We start from the raw sequence: 16,010 nt of genomic DNA, 5'->3' as shown, positions 1-16,010 counted from the left end.
TCGGTCTAAACCTCCTCCTGATGTCCCTCGACACAAGAGCAAACCTTCTTGAGACAACCATGCTCGCGGTCAGACAGATTCAGGGAGAACTCATTGTAGTCAGGAACGGCACCCCACACTGCACGAGCTAAGAACTCCTGACAAGCCTCCTCGTTGGCGGGAAACTCAACCACAGCCCGACATGAAGAAGAATATTTTGAACCAATCCTTAACACAAGAAAACTGAGGTCTAAACGGGCTAATCGGTACTTGGCACAGGACTGTAAGCTGCACAAGTTGTCGTCATGGCCCCATATCCCGTTGGTGTATAAAAACTCTCTAGCCGTCAAGTCAAGTTATTCCTCGCCTTTGCCCCCTCTCCTCTAAAATAAAAAAACCATGCGCTAAACGACACAACACGACAACACGATCCTCCAAGCGTTGGGGTGGAGTTGCAATGGGGCTGGTGCAAGGCAGTCAGTCCAAAACGTCCCGAGCGGGACAACAAAAAGGAAGCCGCAGGCCATTCAAGAAACATCAAGGGGTATAGCGTGACCTTCTCTCTATATCCCTCCGACATTCTTTACGTGTCCCGGACATACCCCAGCCCTCACACTTCTTCTTTGATAGGATCATTGGGTACGTCGGAGGTGGTGGTGTGAAACACATCCTCAACACATCATTTAATTGTTTCTTAACAAAAATGCATAATTAGTAAGAAAACGACATAAAAATTAGATGAATAATAAATATTAGAAAAATTAGAAATATAAAAGAATTTAAATAAATGCATAAAAAATAGAAAATGGAATTTTATGTTAAACTGATTTAATGAATAACAATAGAAAAAAATATAAAACAAAATAAACTCACATAAAAAATATTAAAAAACCGAAAATTATAAACTGATTTAAGTAATAATAATAGAAAAATAATGAGAAAAGAGGGACGAATTGACCACCCACGAGTGGTCGTGGGTGGGCTGCCGAGGCCACCAACATAGTTATCCTGCGAGCCACCACTTGTTGATATTTTAATTGAATATCTAAGATAAGAATTGAAGTTTTGTTTTTTTTTTATTTAAACCGTGATGGCTCAATTTTACAAAAGAATCTAAATAGAGCTTTCACTCTGCCTAATGATAGCTCAACAATTATTCATTATTAATTATAGAATTGTTGCAAGTGAATTTGATGAATGATTATTTAGATTTTATCTCTTAAAATTTTAATTCATCTATCTATTGATTTTTAATATTTTTAAATTCATTAATGCTATTTGTTAATTCAAGCATATATTTTCATATTTTTTATCCTCTCGTACTGATAAATTCTCTGCCTATGAAAAAAATATATATTTTTTTCACAGAAAGTGGTAACCGATGGTGGCCACCGATTTTTTTTTTAATTTTTTTTACTTAGGAATTAAGTATTTTTAAATAAATGTGATTTTTTTATTTTTAAAAAATATCTAAATAGCTTAAGAAAAAAAAAAATTGTAATGTTCGGTAGAGAATCTCTGTGAACGTAACACTGTCCTATTTACAATATGTAAAAAAATTTTAAAATGAATAATTTTGAACAGCTGGAAAACTAATTTCATATATTACATTCTTTCAGTTTCCTACCATTTATCTTTAATTTTAACACTACAACATAATTCTAATTGATTTCGTTTGTTTTTTTGGAATGAATGATCCTAGCTGTTTTTGACTTTTTGTCATTGAAATCGATTGGCCCAGAAAGCGAGTTAAATAAATAAAAAATGATTTTTTTTTGTCTTTTATACACTATATTATTATTATTTTTTTTTTTATATTAAATAGATGTAATAATTTATTATGATTGAATGATAATTTGCTTACTATGTGATAAAGTAGGACGACAGTGCGCCGCTATACATCACTTTCAACTGCTGCTATAGACCACATTCCCGGCTGCAAACACACTCGCCGACTCGCACTTTCAGAATTTGGGAAACCACAGCATCCGAGTGTTTACTCTGGCATCCCAGATAAAACCTCTCTTTCGCCGTCACTCTCATTCCCATTTTATCAGTCCTTTTTCCACGCTCAACACTAATAAAAGCTCAAAATTTGGTATTGGATATTTAAGCCTTTCAGGCCCTGCAAAGCCCCCATAAGCACTCAGAAATAGAGCTTCTACAGATTGGTTTCTGAATATTTTCTTATTCTCTAAATTGGGTTTTTGACGAATATTTCTTCTTGGTTGCCTGTGTTCTGTGGAGAAGTAGAAGAAAAGGATGAACTTCAAGGAGTTTTGGACCAAGAAGACGTTGATAGGTCTTGGGCTGGGACAGCTTCTCTCGTTTTTGATCACTTCCACTGGCTTCACATCTTCTGAACTCGCCAAAAAAGGTGTAGTTGCTTTCGTATATGTTACATCTGTTATTATTTTCCGTCTTAGCCTGAACTTATACTTCTATAATTCTACTGGTTAATCCCCTATAAATCCATTCTGTTCGTAATGACTCAAAGAGTAATCTTCTAATTATTTATTGCAAGTTTGCAACTTATGTAAATGCCTGGAATAATTTTGTTACCTCTGTTGTTACATTTTGAAGTGTGCATTTGTCATTTGTTGTTTCAAATATGCTATAAGTTAACGTTTCTTGGAACATCCGATTAATAATGGGGATTTTAGTTTTTTTTTTTTTAATAAAAAGGGATGAAGAATTTGTTAAAATTGTATTCCGTTTTTCACATTTTATGCTTTGAGGGATTGCATTATATTCATATGTAAATATGTGTTTAATTTTCTTATACGTGTGTGTGTGTGTATGTTTGTCTCTTTTCAGCCCACCATAAAAGAAAAAAAAAAAAAAGAACAGGCAAAATATAGATAGCATATATATTTGTGTGTGTGTGTGTGTAGAGAGAGGGAGTGAGGGAGAGAGAGAGAGAGTGAGAGAGAGAGAGAGAGAGGGAGGGAGAGATTTCATCATTTATACGGGTTTCTGATATATAGTGTAGGATAACATACTGTTACTCTCTGTTTCTTGGAATTTATTCCTTAATCTTTCATGGTTTTGTAGGAATTAATGCCCCAACTTCACAGTCTTTTCTAAATTATGTGTTCTTGGCAATTATATATGGAAGTATTGTGCTTTACCGGAAGAAAGCACTCAAGGTAATCCTCTATGCTTTTATTTTTTATTTACTTTCATATCTATGTCCGAAACACCTACATTCAAATGATCTCAAATCAGTACGTGTGAAGTTTACACAGCAGACTGATGTGATAAGGAAGTAATATACTCAGTTGGATAGGCTTTGCTAGAAAGAGATGTTGAGATGGGTTTTCAAACGAGCAAGATGTTTACTGTTGAAATGGTTACATCCATAACTCTGGAAGTCACTCCTAAAAGGACGTGGTTTAGATGTAAATCAGAAACCACGGGCCCTTACTTCTAAAGCAACTGTCTACTGGAATCCATGATTAAATAATTTTACATGTGTAGTTATCCAAGCTGTGGCCCTTGGGCTTAGAGAACACGCTTAGTTTAAAAGCATATAAAAACCGTCCTGGTGATGATTTCCTAGATGAGTGTAAAAATTACACATATCAAGAATCCTTACCTTCTTTATTAGTTTTGTGTGTCGTCCAATTACAAATTAAAAAGACTAGTTGTGATTGCCAGAAGTCATGGTAATGGTTAATGTTATTTGGGATGGAAGCCTTTATAGTTTAAACACCAAATATGGGTTTCATCTTAAAAAGGTATCTTGATCGAACCAGTTCAAAGGAATAAATTATTCTCCTGAAATTGTAATATTTCTGGCAGATATACAAATAAAACGATATATGGTTCAATATGCATTACAATATGTAGTAGCAGTAAGAGAAACTTGATAAAAGAAAAAACAGCATCAAGATGCTAAAAAGTATTAAAAGACTATAACAGTCAGCTTTTTATGTGTTGGTTTTGAAATTTGGTGTCATTATGTTGTTACAATCTATTTGCTGCATCTTTTCTTTTCTTTTTTTTTTTTAATAACTTAATGTGTTTTTTTTTTTTTTAATAACTTAATTTGAAACAAACTGTAAAATTTTAAAAAGAGACAACGGAATTATTCGTGGAAGTCAAGGTCCAGCAATGGGTGATACAGGCTGAAAAGACTGGGAAAGGAACATTTTTTATACCACCCTAATAAGGACACTTCACACTTGGATTGATGATAGCTAAATATCATGGAATCAGATTTGGAGAGTTCGTGTGAATATGTGCTTTCTAATGCAAATATTCATGGCTGTAATTGAATTAATTCATCCACAAATTTCTATTAAATTACCAAAACTTGAGCCTTGCTTTAGGGAGCAGCATTTTTTAACACTAAGGAATTACATAGTCATGACATAACTATTGTAGTTTTCACAATTTTTTTATAGTGGATGAGTAGAAGGAATTTTGATTAACCTGGATGATGAGGAAGTGAACTAGGTTAATAGTATTTGTGTGCATGAGATGTTTTAGGTTGAGGTAAAGAGAAAGGACCAAATAGCTCATTAATTAGTCCTCCTTTCATCGTTGTCTGTACTTGTTTTTTCTTATGTCAATATTTAAAGACTAGCACTTCTATCTTTTCTTTTTTTTTTTCTTTTTATTCATGCAGGCAAAATGGTATTACTACATACCTCTTGGATTGGTAGATGTGGAGGCCAATTTTCTTGGTGAGAATAACTAATATAGTTTCTCTATACTGGGTGTGTTTAGCCTGATCAGTTGTATGCATGTGTACTGCTCATTTTTTTTTTTTTTTATAAGTAAGAGATAAATTTTATTGATATGAATGAAATAGGCATAGTCATAGGAAGTATACAAAAGAAAACCTAAATACATTCTAGGATCAATAGATTAAGGCCGGGAAGTCATGAGCATTGTTTCCATTAAGCACAATGGCTGAAAACCAAAGCAATAATGTGTACGCAAAAAATTCTGAAGCTCCGCCATTGCGCGCTCCCTATCTTCAAAGTACCGCTCATTCCTTTCTGACCAAATACACCACACATAATGCACAATGGAATTATCTTCCACACTGCCGCCACTTGAGGACAGCCTTGAATCTCCTTCCAACAAGCCAGAAATCAACCACCCTCAATGACATTACCCAAGCGACATCGACTCTTCTAAAGATATCATCTCACAACACCCTTGTCACCTCACAATGCAATAATAAGTGATCCACGAATTCTCCATGCTTTTTACAGAAATAACACCAATCCATCACAATGAGCCCCCTCTTCCTCAAGTTGTCCGTGGTCAAAATCTTCCCAAAAGCAGCAGTCCATACAAAAAACGCTACTTTGGAAGGTATACGAGACCTCCAAATATTCTTCCACGGGAAAGGAACATTACCTTGTGATGCCAATATTTTGTAACATGCCTTGACTGTACACTTCTTGTTGCCATAGGACCTCCATTGCATCCTATCCCCCTGTGCCGTAGTGTTTCCTGTGGAGTATATAAATCTGAAAAATTCTGAAACGATGTGCAATTCCCAATCATGAATATCCCTATTAAATAGGACATTGCACTGGTGAGAACCATGAGAAAATACACGCAGATCCGCCACAGAAGCATCCCTATTAGCTACAATATGATAGAGTGCTGGAAAGACCCTATCAAGAGCGCAACCTTCACACCAAACATCATGCCAAAACCTGATTTTGGTAGCCTCTCTAGCAACAAAACATATATGATTTTTGAAACTCTGTCATCCCCTTCTAATAAATTTCCATAAGCCCACGCCATACCCCCCCTCACTCCATTGGAGCACCAGCCCCCCAAGCACTTCCATGTCTAAAGTCAATAATTTCCTTCCACAGCGAATCCCCCTCCAAGTGGTACCTCCATATCCATTTCCCCAACAGAGCTTCAATGAAAGTCTTCAAGTTGCACACTCCCAAGCCACCATTCGAGATTGGGGAACAAACTTTATTCCAATTAACAAGATGAAATTCTGTTTCCTCCTCCCCCCCCCAAAAAACAAAAAAGCCCGAAATAACTTCTCAATCCTATTCGCCACCCCTACAGGCAAAGGAAATAGATAATAAAAAATAGGCGGGGAGGTTAGATAAAGTGCTCTTAATTAATGTGAGTCGACCCCGTTTCGATAAATACAACCGTTTCCAACCAGTCAACATTTTCTCTACTTTCTCCACAACCCCATCCCAAATAGCTCTAGCCTTAATAGTCGCTCCCAACGGGAGGCCCAAATATTTCATAGGCAAAGAAGACACTTTACAAGCCAGAAGGTTCGGCAGGCTGTTGAGATTTGGCACCACGCCCACTGCAACCATCTCAGACTTACCAAGATTCACCTTAAGCCTCGACATGGCTTCAAAGCATAACAAAAGTGCTAGTAGAGTTTGAATTTGGCCATGATCCGCTTCACAAAAAAGGAGGGTATCATCTGCAAATAAGAGAGAGTCTATCTGGTAAAGTGGTATATATTTAAGGCTATAAATTTACAGAAAATAGGTTACTAATGTAAACAAACTACTGAAATGTGGAAGTTCTGAAACAACCAATCGTCTTAAAAAATATATGCATCGCGTCGTTGTGTGGTTATCAAATTCAGAGTACACTTTAGAACTCAAATTACCTTTTTGGTAGACGATAAAGTCATTCTTAATGTATATTTTGCTGAATCATCATGAAATTAATGTCCTTAAAAAAAGAATAAACAAGAAACTAAAGACGAAGTTTTTAATTTGGAAAATTTTAGTATTAATTAGTCCCTTTTTCATTATTTTTGCAGTCAATACAGGCTCTTGTTAGAGCCAATTTCTTCTTAGGCTCCTTTTTTTTCAGAAATGTTTATTTTACTTATCAAAAACATTATTATTTTTTTTTTATGGTTGCATTAACTGTAACTGTTTCAATCTCTGTTTAATCTGCAGTGGTGAAGGCTTATCAGTACACATCTCTGACAAGCGTCATGCTTCTAGATTGTTGGTCAATACCCTCTGTCATGGTTCTTACCTGGATTTTCTTAAAAACAAAATATAGGTTTCGAAAGATAGTCGGTGTAGTTGTTTGTGTCGCTGGCCTTGTCGTTGTTGTTTTTTCAGACGTTCATGCTGGTGATCGAGCAGGTAAACATCATCTTCTGTAGCATCTACTTGATCTTTAGCATTGTCCTTTTTTTGATTTTATCTGGTGATGCTCGGGTCTATTTATGTAAATTTCCAGCAAGCTAATGTTAATATATATATTTTCTCTTATTAATTAGTTGTTCTGATGCCATGTGCACTACTTGGCTTGTAGGAGGGAGCAACCCCCGTAAAGGAGATTCACTTGTTATTGCTGGTGCTATGCTATATGCTATCAGTAATGTCAGTGAGGTAAGATAATGCAGACTTTTTCTTTTCTGATGGCAGGCCATTCTAAAAGTAAAAAGAAAACAAAAAAGGTCTGTTTCTGTATGAACATGATAGTGCAGCATATTGTTATTTTGATGTTCATAGTTATTATTGGAAATCTTATCATTGTAGGAAACTCTGCCTTTGATTGTCCAGAGTGGTAGACCTATCACCTTGTCCCCCTCTCAATCATTACCTTCTTCCTTCCCTTCCATCATCACTTGCTGCTGTATTATTAGTAGTGTAATATTACTGTCATTGCCAGTTTTTGTTCGTCTCTCTTTCCTGCTGCTCTACTGGTTTTTATTATTGAAAACCCAAGGAAGAAGTTTCAATTTTGTCCCTCTCATCCCTTCTCTTTCTTTGTTCTGATCCCTACCATGGGAGCCCTTGAACTGATGCTTTTTTCTTCCCTTTTATTGAAATTGTTCCTATTTGAAATTGCTTTAGCATCAAAAACGAAATTCCATAAGAGGAGTAAATTCTCCCTAATGCTTACTTTTTTATGTACTGTTCAGTCTTTCCCACACATGGGCACACACATACAACTTTCCGTTTCTATGAATTCCAAGGGGCCTTGGATTTTGTTTCCCAAAATCAGCATGAGATCTCCCTTGTTATGGGTTCAAAGAAGTGCTTTTATGGTTAATAGGAAAATTCCTTTTATTTCTCATTCCAAGTGAGTTTGGCACCGCAAACTGGTAGATGCTCAAACAAGCACCATATTAGGGGTGGATATTTTTTTCTTTTTCTATTTTTTTCCTTTTTCGTAGTGTGATTAGTTAACATTGCCTAGTCAAACCTTGATATTCTTTTCAATGCAGGAATTTCTTGTGAAGCACGCAGATAGAGTTGAGCTCATGGCACTGCTGGGCCTTTTTGGTGCCATTATCAGTGCTATCCAAATGTATCCTTGATTTCAGAGCTGATTATTATATACTTTGCCTTGTTGGTAGATTTTTGTCATTTTTACTAGTTCAGTTGTTTTTTTTCTCTTGAAGTGACAATTTCGCTAGACATAAATGCTTGTAGAAAGGTTTATTAATGGGGTCAAAGGAATTATATTGCATATTAATACCAATGCACTTGTGTTTTAGATGTTGTAGTGTAAAGAAATATACAAGCTCAAGGTGTTTTGTTGTATATATGTGATTCTTTTTTGAAGTTGTGGTCCTTAATGATCTCTGTTGTAGAAGCATTCTTGAGCGCAATGAGCTCAAATCTATTCAATGGTCAGTAGGGGCAGTAAGTAATTCTCTCCCCCCTCGCATGCACACACTCTCCCACACAATATCCCTCAAGTGAAGTAAATCCACAGGCTTGGAGAGGCATCTAACTGTCATATATTTAAGTCTTTGATTAAAAACAATGAAACACATTAATTTAAGTGAAGATAGCTTGTAGAAAATGATAGGAAAATATGTTGAATATTGTAGCTTATCTTATTTATAATATATACATATATGATCAATATTGTAAATTAAGCCCATATAAAGTTCTATGTGAAATATAAATTTCCTTTCCTTTTGGTTGACAAGGAAACATTGGAATGAAGGGAATAAAATTAATTTTGCATCTTAAAATTAATGCTTTATTGCTACACTTGATTTCTGAAAATTGAAAATTTAACCTTGACTAAGCCACTGATACTTCTGGCAGGTTCAGTTGAGTAGAGATTCATGTTCTGTAGCATTGGCTCCTCATAAAAAGATCTTGCAGTTTTCTTTTTGTCACTCCTCTTGGTTTACCAATTAAATGGAATGAATTTTTGGTTGTGTTCATAATGCTTCAATGACTTTCTTGTATCCCTTTCTAGTTCCTTTTTATGTAACTAGGTGTATGCTGTTTGTATACCTTCTGTGTACTTGGGCAATGCCTATTTACTTCTATTAATAAAATGTTATCTTATAAAAAAAAAAAAAATTCAAAGAACTCTCTCCCTCCCAACCCCTACCCCACCCCAACCCAACCCGAAACAGGTGTACAACATTTTGACACATTAAAGAATATATCTAGTTGAGCTGTGTGACCAAAGAACAAGGCCTAATGTTTAGGTTTAAAACATTTCAAAAAAACGTATGTAATGTTTGAAGCTGGCTCTGAACAAATATCCAGTCAACATACTCTTGATTAAATACACCACTAAATACTCAAGATTTAAGATTCCTTCAGGAGAAAGAGACTCGATATAAGATAGATGACAACATATAGGTTTTTCCTACACCTAATGGTTATTTAATAATGCTATGGTTTTGATCATATTTTGTCTATGTGTAGAGAAGTTTAGTCATTGTTTTTTACCTCATTTAATGTGACATTGTTTTGTTCATGTTCTGGTGTCAGGCACTTCCGTTTGTTGGATTTGCAGTGGCTATGTTTCTCTTTTACTCGTTAGTCCCTATCTTGCTTAAGGTATGAGCTTAAGTATCCAAGACTTGTCTGTTTGATTTTGTACTCGTTCCCCTGTTGTATGCCTTATAATGGGATTGAGAGCCTTAGATTGAAGTTGAAGGGTAATGATGATAAGAGCTATATTTGCTTTTGTGCTCATGGTTATAGTTATGCTTATTTTAATTTTTTTGTTGATGATTATTTAACCCATAGAGGACACTGCAACTTTCCTTTTTTGGTGTAGTTACATTTTATCTTTCTCCCGTGCATTATAAAGCTCTTTCTTATCTATTATGTGGGACTGCCAAGGGAATGGTACTAACATGTAGTACTGATAAGACCCGGAACCCGGTCCGAGAACCTTATCTCATAGATTCCCTTCACTACATGCGCATCTAGTGCAGTGGCTTCAAAGCAAGCTACATTGACCATCTTCCAAAGTTATAAATAATCTACTGATCAAAAGATAAATTTTCATTTTAGTTAAATGCTTCATATCATTTAGAGAACTAGGTTTTAAACATTGGCTTTTGATAGATTTGGACAAAGAAATTTTGAAATTTTTTATTTATTGGATATAGAGATGTGTTGGCTTGGAGCGGGAAGGTGAATTGGTTAATATCTTTGGTTCAAATTGCATACCAAAAGGAATTAAAAAGAAAATGAATTTTATGTTCAAGTATTGCATGGAAAATTGCAATTTTGAACATCTTGGGATATATGCTACTAAAGAACTTTGTCTACTCTTGAGAAGCTATTTGAAGAGAATGAAGTCCTCAAACTTGTAAAAAGGATGGTTAGTGGCAAAGTGCCATGCCCATATGGATTACTATAGCCTTCTTTCGAGTTTGCTGGGAAGTGATTAAAGTTGACATTATAAGCGTATTTTAAGAGTTTTATACCAATAGAAGTTTAAAGGAAGCCTTGATGCAGGCGTGGGGTTTTGCAAGCTAGATATTGAGAAGGCTTACTATCATGTTAACTGGGACCTTCGTTATAATTTACTTGGGAGATGCAGTTTTGGGGGGAAATGGCAATCTTGGATTGCACATTATCACTTCGGTGAGTTTTTGGGTATTGGTAATTGGCAGTCCAGCTGGTTTCTTCAATAGCTCTCGTGGTTTTTGACAAGGTGATCCATTGGCTCCGCTACTATTTGTTATTTTCATTGAGGCTCTTAGCAAAATGTTTTTGGCTACTGTTGATGGAGGTTCTCTCTGGCTTTTCTATGGGTGCTAGTAATATTCAGTGTTCTTAACATTTCCAAACTATTGTTTGCAGATGATACTTTAATATTTTGTGGGGCGAATCTAGGACATCCACTTTTTGAGGACTCTTTTTTATGCTTTGAAGTATTGGATTGAAGGTGAATTTGGCCAAGTCTTTGTCAGTTCCTGCGGGTATTGTTTCTAGTGTTGATAGTCTGGCTAGCATATTGGAAATTTGGAATAGAAGGTATCCTCTTTGTCTACGAAATACCTTGGCCTACCTTTAGGTGCTCTTTCCAGGCCAAGTCTATTTAGGATTGAACGATTCAGAAGATTAAACGTTGATTGGCTGGTTGAAAGCAAGTGTATTTATCTGAGGGTGGCAGGATCACATTAATCAGGAGTACTCTCTCAAATTTGCCTACATATTTTCTGTCCTTGTTTCCCCTCCCAACTAGTGTGGCTAAGCAAAGAGAAGCTACAATGAAAACTTTTATGGAGCGGGTTGGGTGGAGAGCTCAAACTCAAGTGAATCACGATCAGGTGTGCTCTCCAATTTCTGAGGGAGGTTTGGGAGGATGAAATTTTCTTTTGTTAAATCAGCCTCTGCTAGGAAAGTAGCTTTGGTGTTGCCAACATGAAAGGGGCACTTTGTGCAAAGTTGTAGTGGACTCTAAAAATGGTTGTTTTTGGGGAGAGAGATGGTCTAATGAGTAAGGTTGTGAAAGATATGAGAAGAGGTTGGAGGGTATGTTGTAGTCATACTAGACTTTGAGGATGGTGTTGGCTCTCGGCATGAATTATGATGTGGAGACAGGCTTCTCATGGAATCTTTCTCTGAGAGTATATTGTTTTGCATGCAGCAGCTTTCAATGACTGAGCTATCGGATGTATCCAATCAATCACTTAGTGGAATGTCAACTGATGTCTTCAGAGTTTTTCAATCTCGTCTTCAGAGATTATGTCATGGAAGTGTCGAGACCATTTGGAACCTTTCTAAGAAAAGTAAATTCATTGTTCATTCTTTCTATCTGGTCGTTATCCCTCAATATGGTCATCTTTTCCAGACTGGGGCAGCTCTAAGAGTAGCCCTCTTTGCTTGGACAGCCTCCTTAGGAAATATCCTCAACACAGATAATCTTAGCAAACGTCATATAATTGTGACTTGTTGGAGCTCTATGTGCAAAAGGAGAGGAGGATTTGTAGACCACCTTTTACTCCATTATGAGTTCCAAAGCCTTGTGGCATGATTTCCTTGGTAGAGTTGGGTTGGCTTGGGTTATACCTAAAAGGATAGTAGATCTCTTTGCATGCTAGAGGGTGTTATTTGGAAAAATGCAAATCGCAGCAATGTGGAAGATGGTCCCTATTTATCTAGTGGTGTATTTGGAGGAGGAAATATAAAAATGTTGAAGACCACAATAAAACGATGGAAGAACTTAAATTCATTTCTTCAATACTCTGTTTCTTGTGCTGCCACTAGAGACTTTAATGACTAAGTTTTCACATTTTTCTTGTATCTTTTGCTACTTCCAATTTGATGTTTCTCTTGTAAACTTTCTGTGCAGTTAGGCTATGCCTTTTGTGCTCTTCAATAAAGTCTTAAATTAGTTATTAAAAAAAGTTTGTTTTTCCTTGCAGATTAATGGGTCTACAATGCTGAACTTGTCTTTGTTGACCTCGGACATGTGGTCTGTCTTGATTCGCATCTTTGCATACAATGAAAAGGTTTGTAAGCTATGATATCAATCTTGTGATAAAATATCAAGTGTAAGATATATGTGCTAGAATCTGTAATTGATATCTAACGCCAATCATCCTTATCAGGTTGACTGGATGTACTTTGTAGCCTTTGCTGCTGTCACTGCCGGGCTTGTTATTTATTCAGGGTATGTAATTTTGGATTCTGTTTCAAAAATTTTCTCACTAGGTAGGGGCTTGAAAAGAACATCATGAATGTCAACAATTGAATTGCAGAAACTGACTATTATTGGTTGGATTTAACTTGTTCAAAATGCTTCATTGAATATTTAAGCTTGCTTGGGCTTGAAAATATGCTCGAGATCAATTAATGGCTATTATGTTAATTGCCAATGAGCTTGTTGGTCTTTATGACATGCTGAAGATAACTTACAGGTTAAATACTAAATTGGTTTTCGTGTTGTCTTAAAATCAATTTACTTTCTATGCTTTTAAATTGAACATTTTACTCTGCTTTTCAGGTTGAATCAAATTATTCAATCCATTAGAATTTTGTTAATAAACCATTAAACATACTGATGTGGAATTATAACATGAAAAAAGGTCAAGATAAAAACTCTAAAAAGATTTAATAGACATTCTAAAATTAAAGAATTATATAAAAAAACAAATAATATTTAAATAAAATAAAATTAAAAAGCGAACTAAAGGGGTTGCCACGCAACCACGCCTTTGGTTCTCCCAGTGGGGCAAGGGTCTCGCCTCCCACCAACCCAGTCATATATTGATATCTGAAAGACTTTTATTTTTATTGAGTAAACTTTTTCTTTTGCCAAAGCTCTACGAATCTTTATGAATATTTTTTTACTCAAAAGTATATTTTATCTGTTGACTTTAGAAAGTCAATAATTTTCCTTAAAATATTAAATTTTATATGAATGAGTTTCCGATTGTATCTTTAATGCTATGCATTAAAAGAAAAGTTATTGTGAAATTTATTAAAAATTCACTTATAGATGATTTCAGAATTTGAAAGGAAGTCGAATTCCATTTTGATAGTTAATTGAGTTGAAAATTTAAATATATTAAGAAAAAAACTATTGTGCTTTTTCTCTTTTGTTTTTACTCTATTAACACTTATGGATACAACTTTATTTGCAATATATTAACTTAAAATCCTTATAAAAAATATACTAAATTAAAATCAAATCTTAAAATCCTAATTCCCACCCTAGATAAGAGGGCAGAATAATGTAAACTTGGTTGCCTTGAATATGTAGCATAGGTACAGAGGTCTTTTCCAGCCTTTGTTGGCTTGGAACATAGACCTTCTTGCACACTTCCAATTATTGAAACTGTGAGTTGGTTGGAAGGGATTGTAGTAATTCTGGTTTTATACTACTTGGAATGGCTCTCTCATATTGAGAAATTTTTTCTAAGGCATTCAATCACAGAATCCATTGACAGCCTGCATAAATGACTAGAATTTGTTTTTCAGTTGGAAGTGGTGCATATTGTAGTTGTTTTGGTACTTCAGTAAGCGTTGCACCTCTATTGAGTAATGCCTGAGTGGCAGCATCAATTGGTTAGGTGCTCTGCAGTACTTAAGATCTGTAGAATTTTGTTGATAGAACACAAGTGAGCACCGACTTTCATTCATTTTTTTTAACAAGTGATCGCCCACTTTGCAGAAGATCTCTAATTAAGTGCTCATTGCAGTTCTAAAAAATGACTACTTTCTTGCACATGGATAACCTCCCCCTCCCCCGAAAAAAAAAAAAAAACAATTCTTGCTTTCTTTTGTTGTGCAGTCTATGTCCTGTGTGATAGTTCTCTTTCTTTTTGCTAGCAGACTGATATAGACACGTGTTTGACATTCTGATGGTTGATGCAGGGGTGACAAAGAGGATCAACAGCGTGCTGATGTTGCTGATGAAGATGCTGAACAAAGCAAGCATTTTGACGCGGAAGCTAGTTCAGGAAGTCACAACCAAGGAACTATAGCAGGGAGCTCGAAAACAGGGGAAAGCAGCAAGCATGATAATACTGCCATTAGTGTTGCAGGAAGGGAATATGTTGAGAGCAAGGCCATGGGAAAAGATGTGCAAGGGAAGAAATCATGATATGATTAGGAGTTTGATTTATGGAAATCAGGGGAAGACATCATCACATTCTTATTTGCGGAGGGAGAGGATGCAGTGCTGCTGCTATCAAATTGAAGGTAGCCTGTATATTGGCCTCGTTGGGATTGTCATTTGAACAATAACCATTTACCACGTTGAAGAAAGAAGTGTAAATTATGGTTCTCAGTTTTTTCCTTTGTTGTTTACTTTTTCCCCCCTCCTGTTGACATTATTTTTGGAGGTTCTACGCGTTGGACCTATGAGTTGGTTACGTTACAGGCTTAAGCTTGATTTATTGTAATTACATTTGTGTTCAACTCCGGGAACTCTCCTGGTTTGTTGACATATATTGTTTAAATCTAATTACACGCAGAGTACAATCGACAAAACGAAAATAACCAGCAGGCTCCATTCCCGTATCAGCACCAATTCATCCCCATACAACCTAGTGTTTCTTGTTTTCTTAAACAACAGTTCATTTTTAACCTCAAATGTTGGGTCCATGGAAGCACGAGAGGTGTAAACGGTCCGGTTTGGTTCGGTTTTGGACAAATTTTGGAACCAAACCGGTATATATCGGTTTTGTATTTTCAAGAACCGATACCATACCGGTTTTCCTCTTAAACCAATACTTCCAGTTTTACTAGTTTTGGCCAGTTTTCCAGTTTTAGTATTAATATTACTAATGTATTTATCGAAATGAATATGTTGAGAATTTATTAGGTTATAAAATATAATTAATATATATATATACTTTATATAAAACATATGATCAAACAAACGTTCATGTTTAAAATTTAAATTTTATGTTATAAATTATAATATATCATTATTTCAGATATAATTATATATATTATATAAAATTATATATAATATAAAAAATATTATATATAATATTAAAAATTAATTAATATATATATACGAATTGGTCCAGTCTGATGCCGAAAAACCTAAAACCAGAACTGGACCAATTTTGACCGGTTTTTAAAATGGAGGAACCAATCCTGGACCGAACCAATTGGTCCGAGCCGGTTCTCCAGTTTATCTTTACAGCCCTAGGAAGAACCTTGTTGCAGCTTCCTACAAATCTCAGAGATCTCTTTCTCATACAAGTAAGAAGCCTTCAACCTTTCCAACCAAATTGGGTCAATCACTGTGATAGCAGACAAAGTACCTTCTTCTTCCAAACCCTCATCTTTTCTTGAAAGTGCATCTATAGCTCA

General features: G+C 35.5%; 1 protein-coding gene across 2 annotated transcripts; it reads left to right on the top strand.

Annotated features, from left to right (window-relative positions):
- The first annotated feature begins 1,841 nt into the window (after positions 1–1,841).
- On the top strand, positions 1,842–15,181 carry LOC108992744 (solute carrier family 35 member F1-like). 2 transcript variants are annotated; one of them, XM_035692571.1, is made up of 12 exons: positions 1,893–2,356; positions 3,034–3,128; positions 4,613–4,670; positions 6,903–6,918; positions 7,012–7,097; positions 7,270–7,346; positions 8,189–8,271; positions 8,558–8,609; positions 9,708–9,776; positions 12,605–12,691; positions 12,791–12,852; positions 14,559–15,181. In XM_035692571.1, exons 1-12 carry the CDS (start codon positions 2,242–2,244, stop codon positions 14,785–14,787), a joined length of 1,029 nt encoding a protein of 342 aa, XP_035548464.1. In that variant the 5' UTR covers positions 1,893–2,241; the 3' UTR covers positions 14,788–15,181. The 2 variants fall into 2 exon arrangements, with proteins under 2 accessions (XP_018822917.1, XP_035548464.1); XM_018967372.2 differs by having other exon boundaries at positions 1,842–2,356; positions 6,903–7,097.
- The last annotated feature ends 829 nt before the right edge of the window (positions 15,182–16,010 follow it).

This window comes from Juglans regia, chromosome 7 (genome assembly GCF_001411555.2).
Source record: "Juglans regia cultivar Chandler chromosome 7, Walnut 2.0, whole genome shotgun sequence".
Lineage (NCBI taxonomy): Eukaryota > Viridiplantae > Streptophyta > Magnoliopsida > Fagales > Juglandaceae > Juglans > Juglans regia.
Note: the sequence above shows the minus strand (reverse complement) of the source record. Positions and strands in the feature narration are given on the sequence as shown.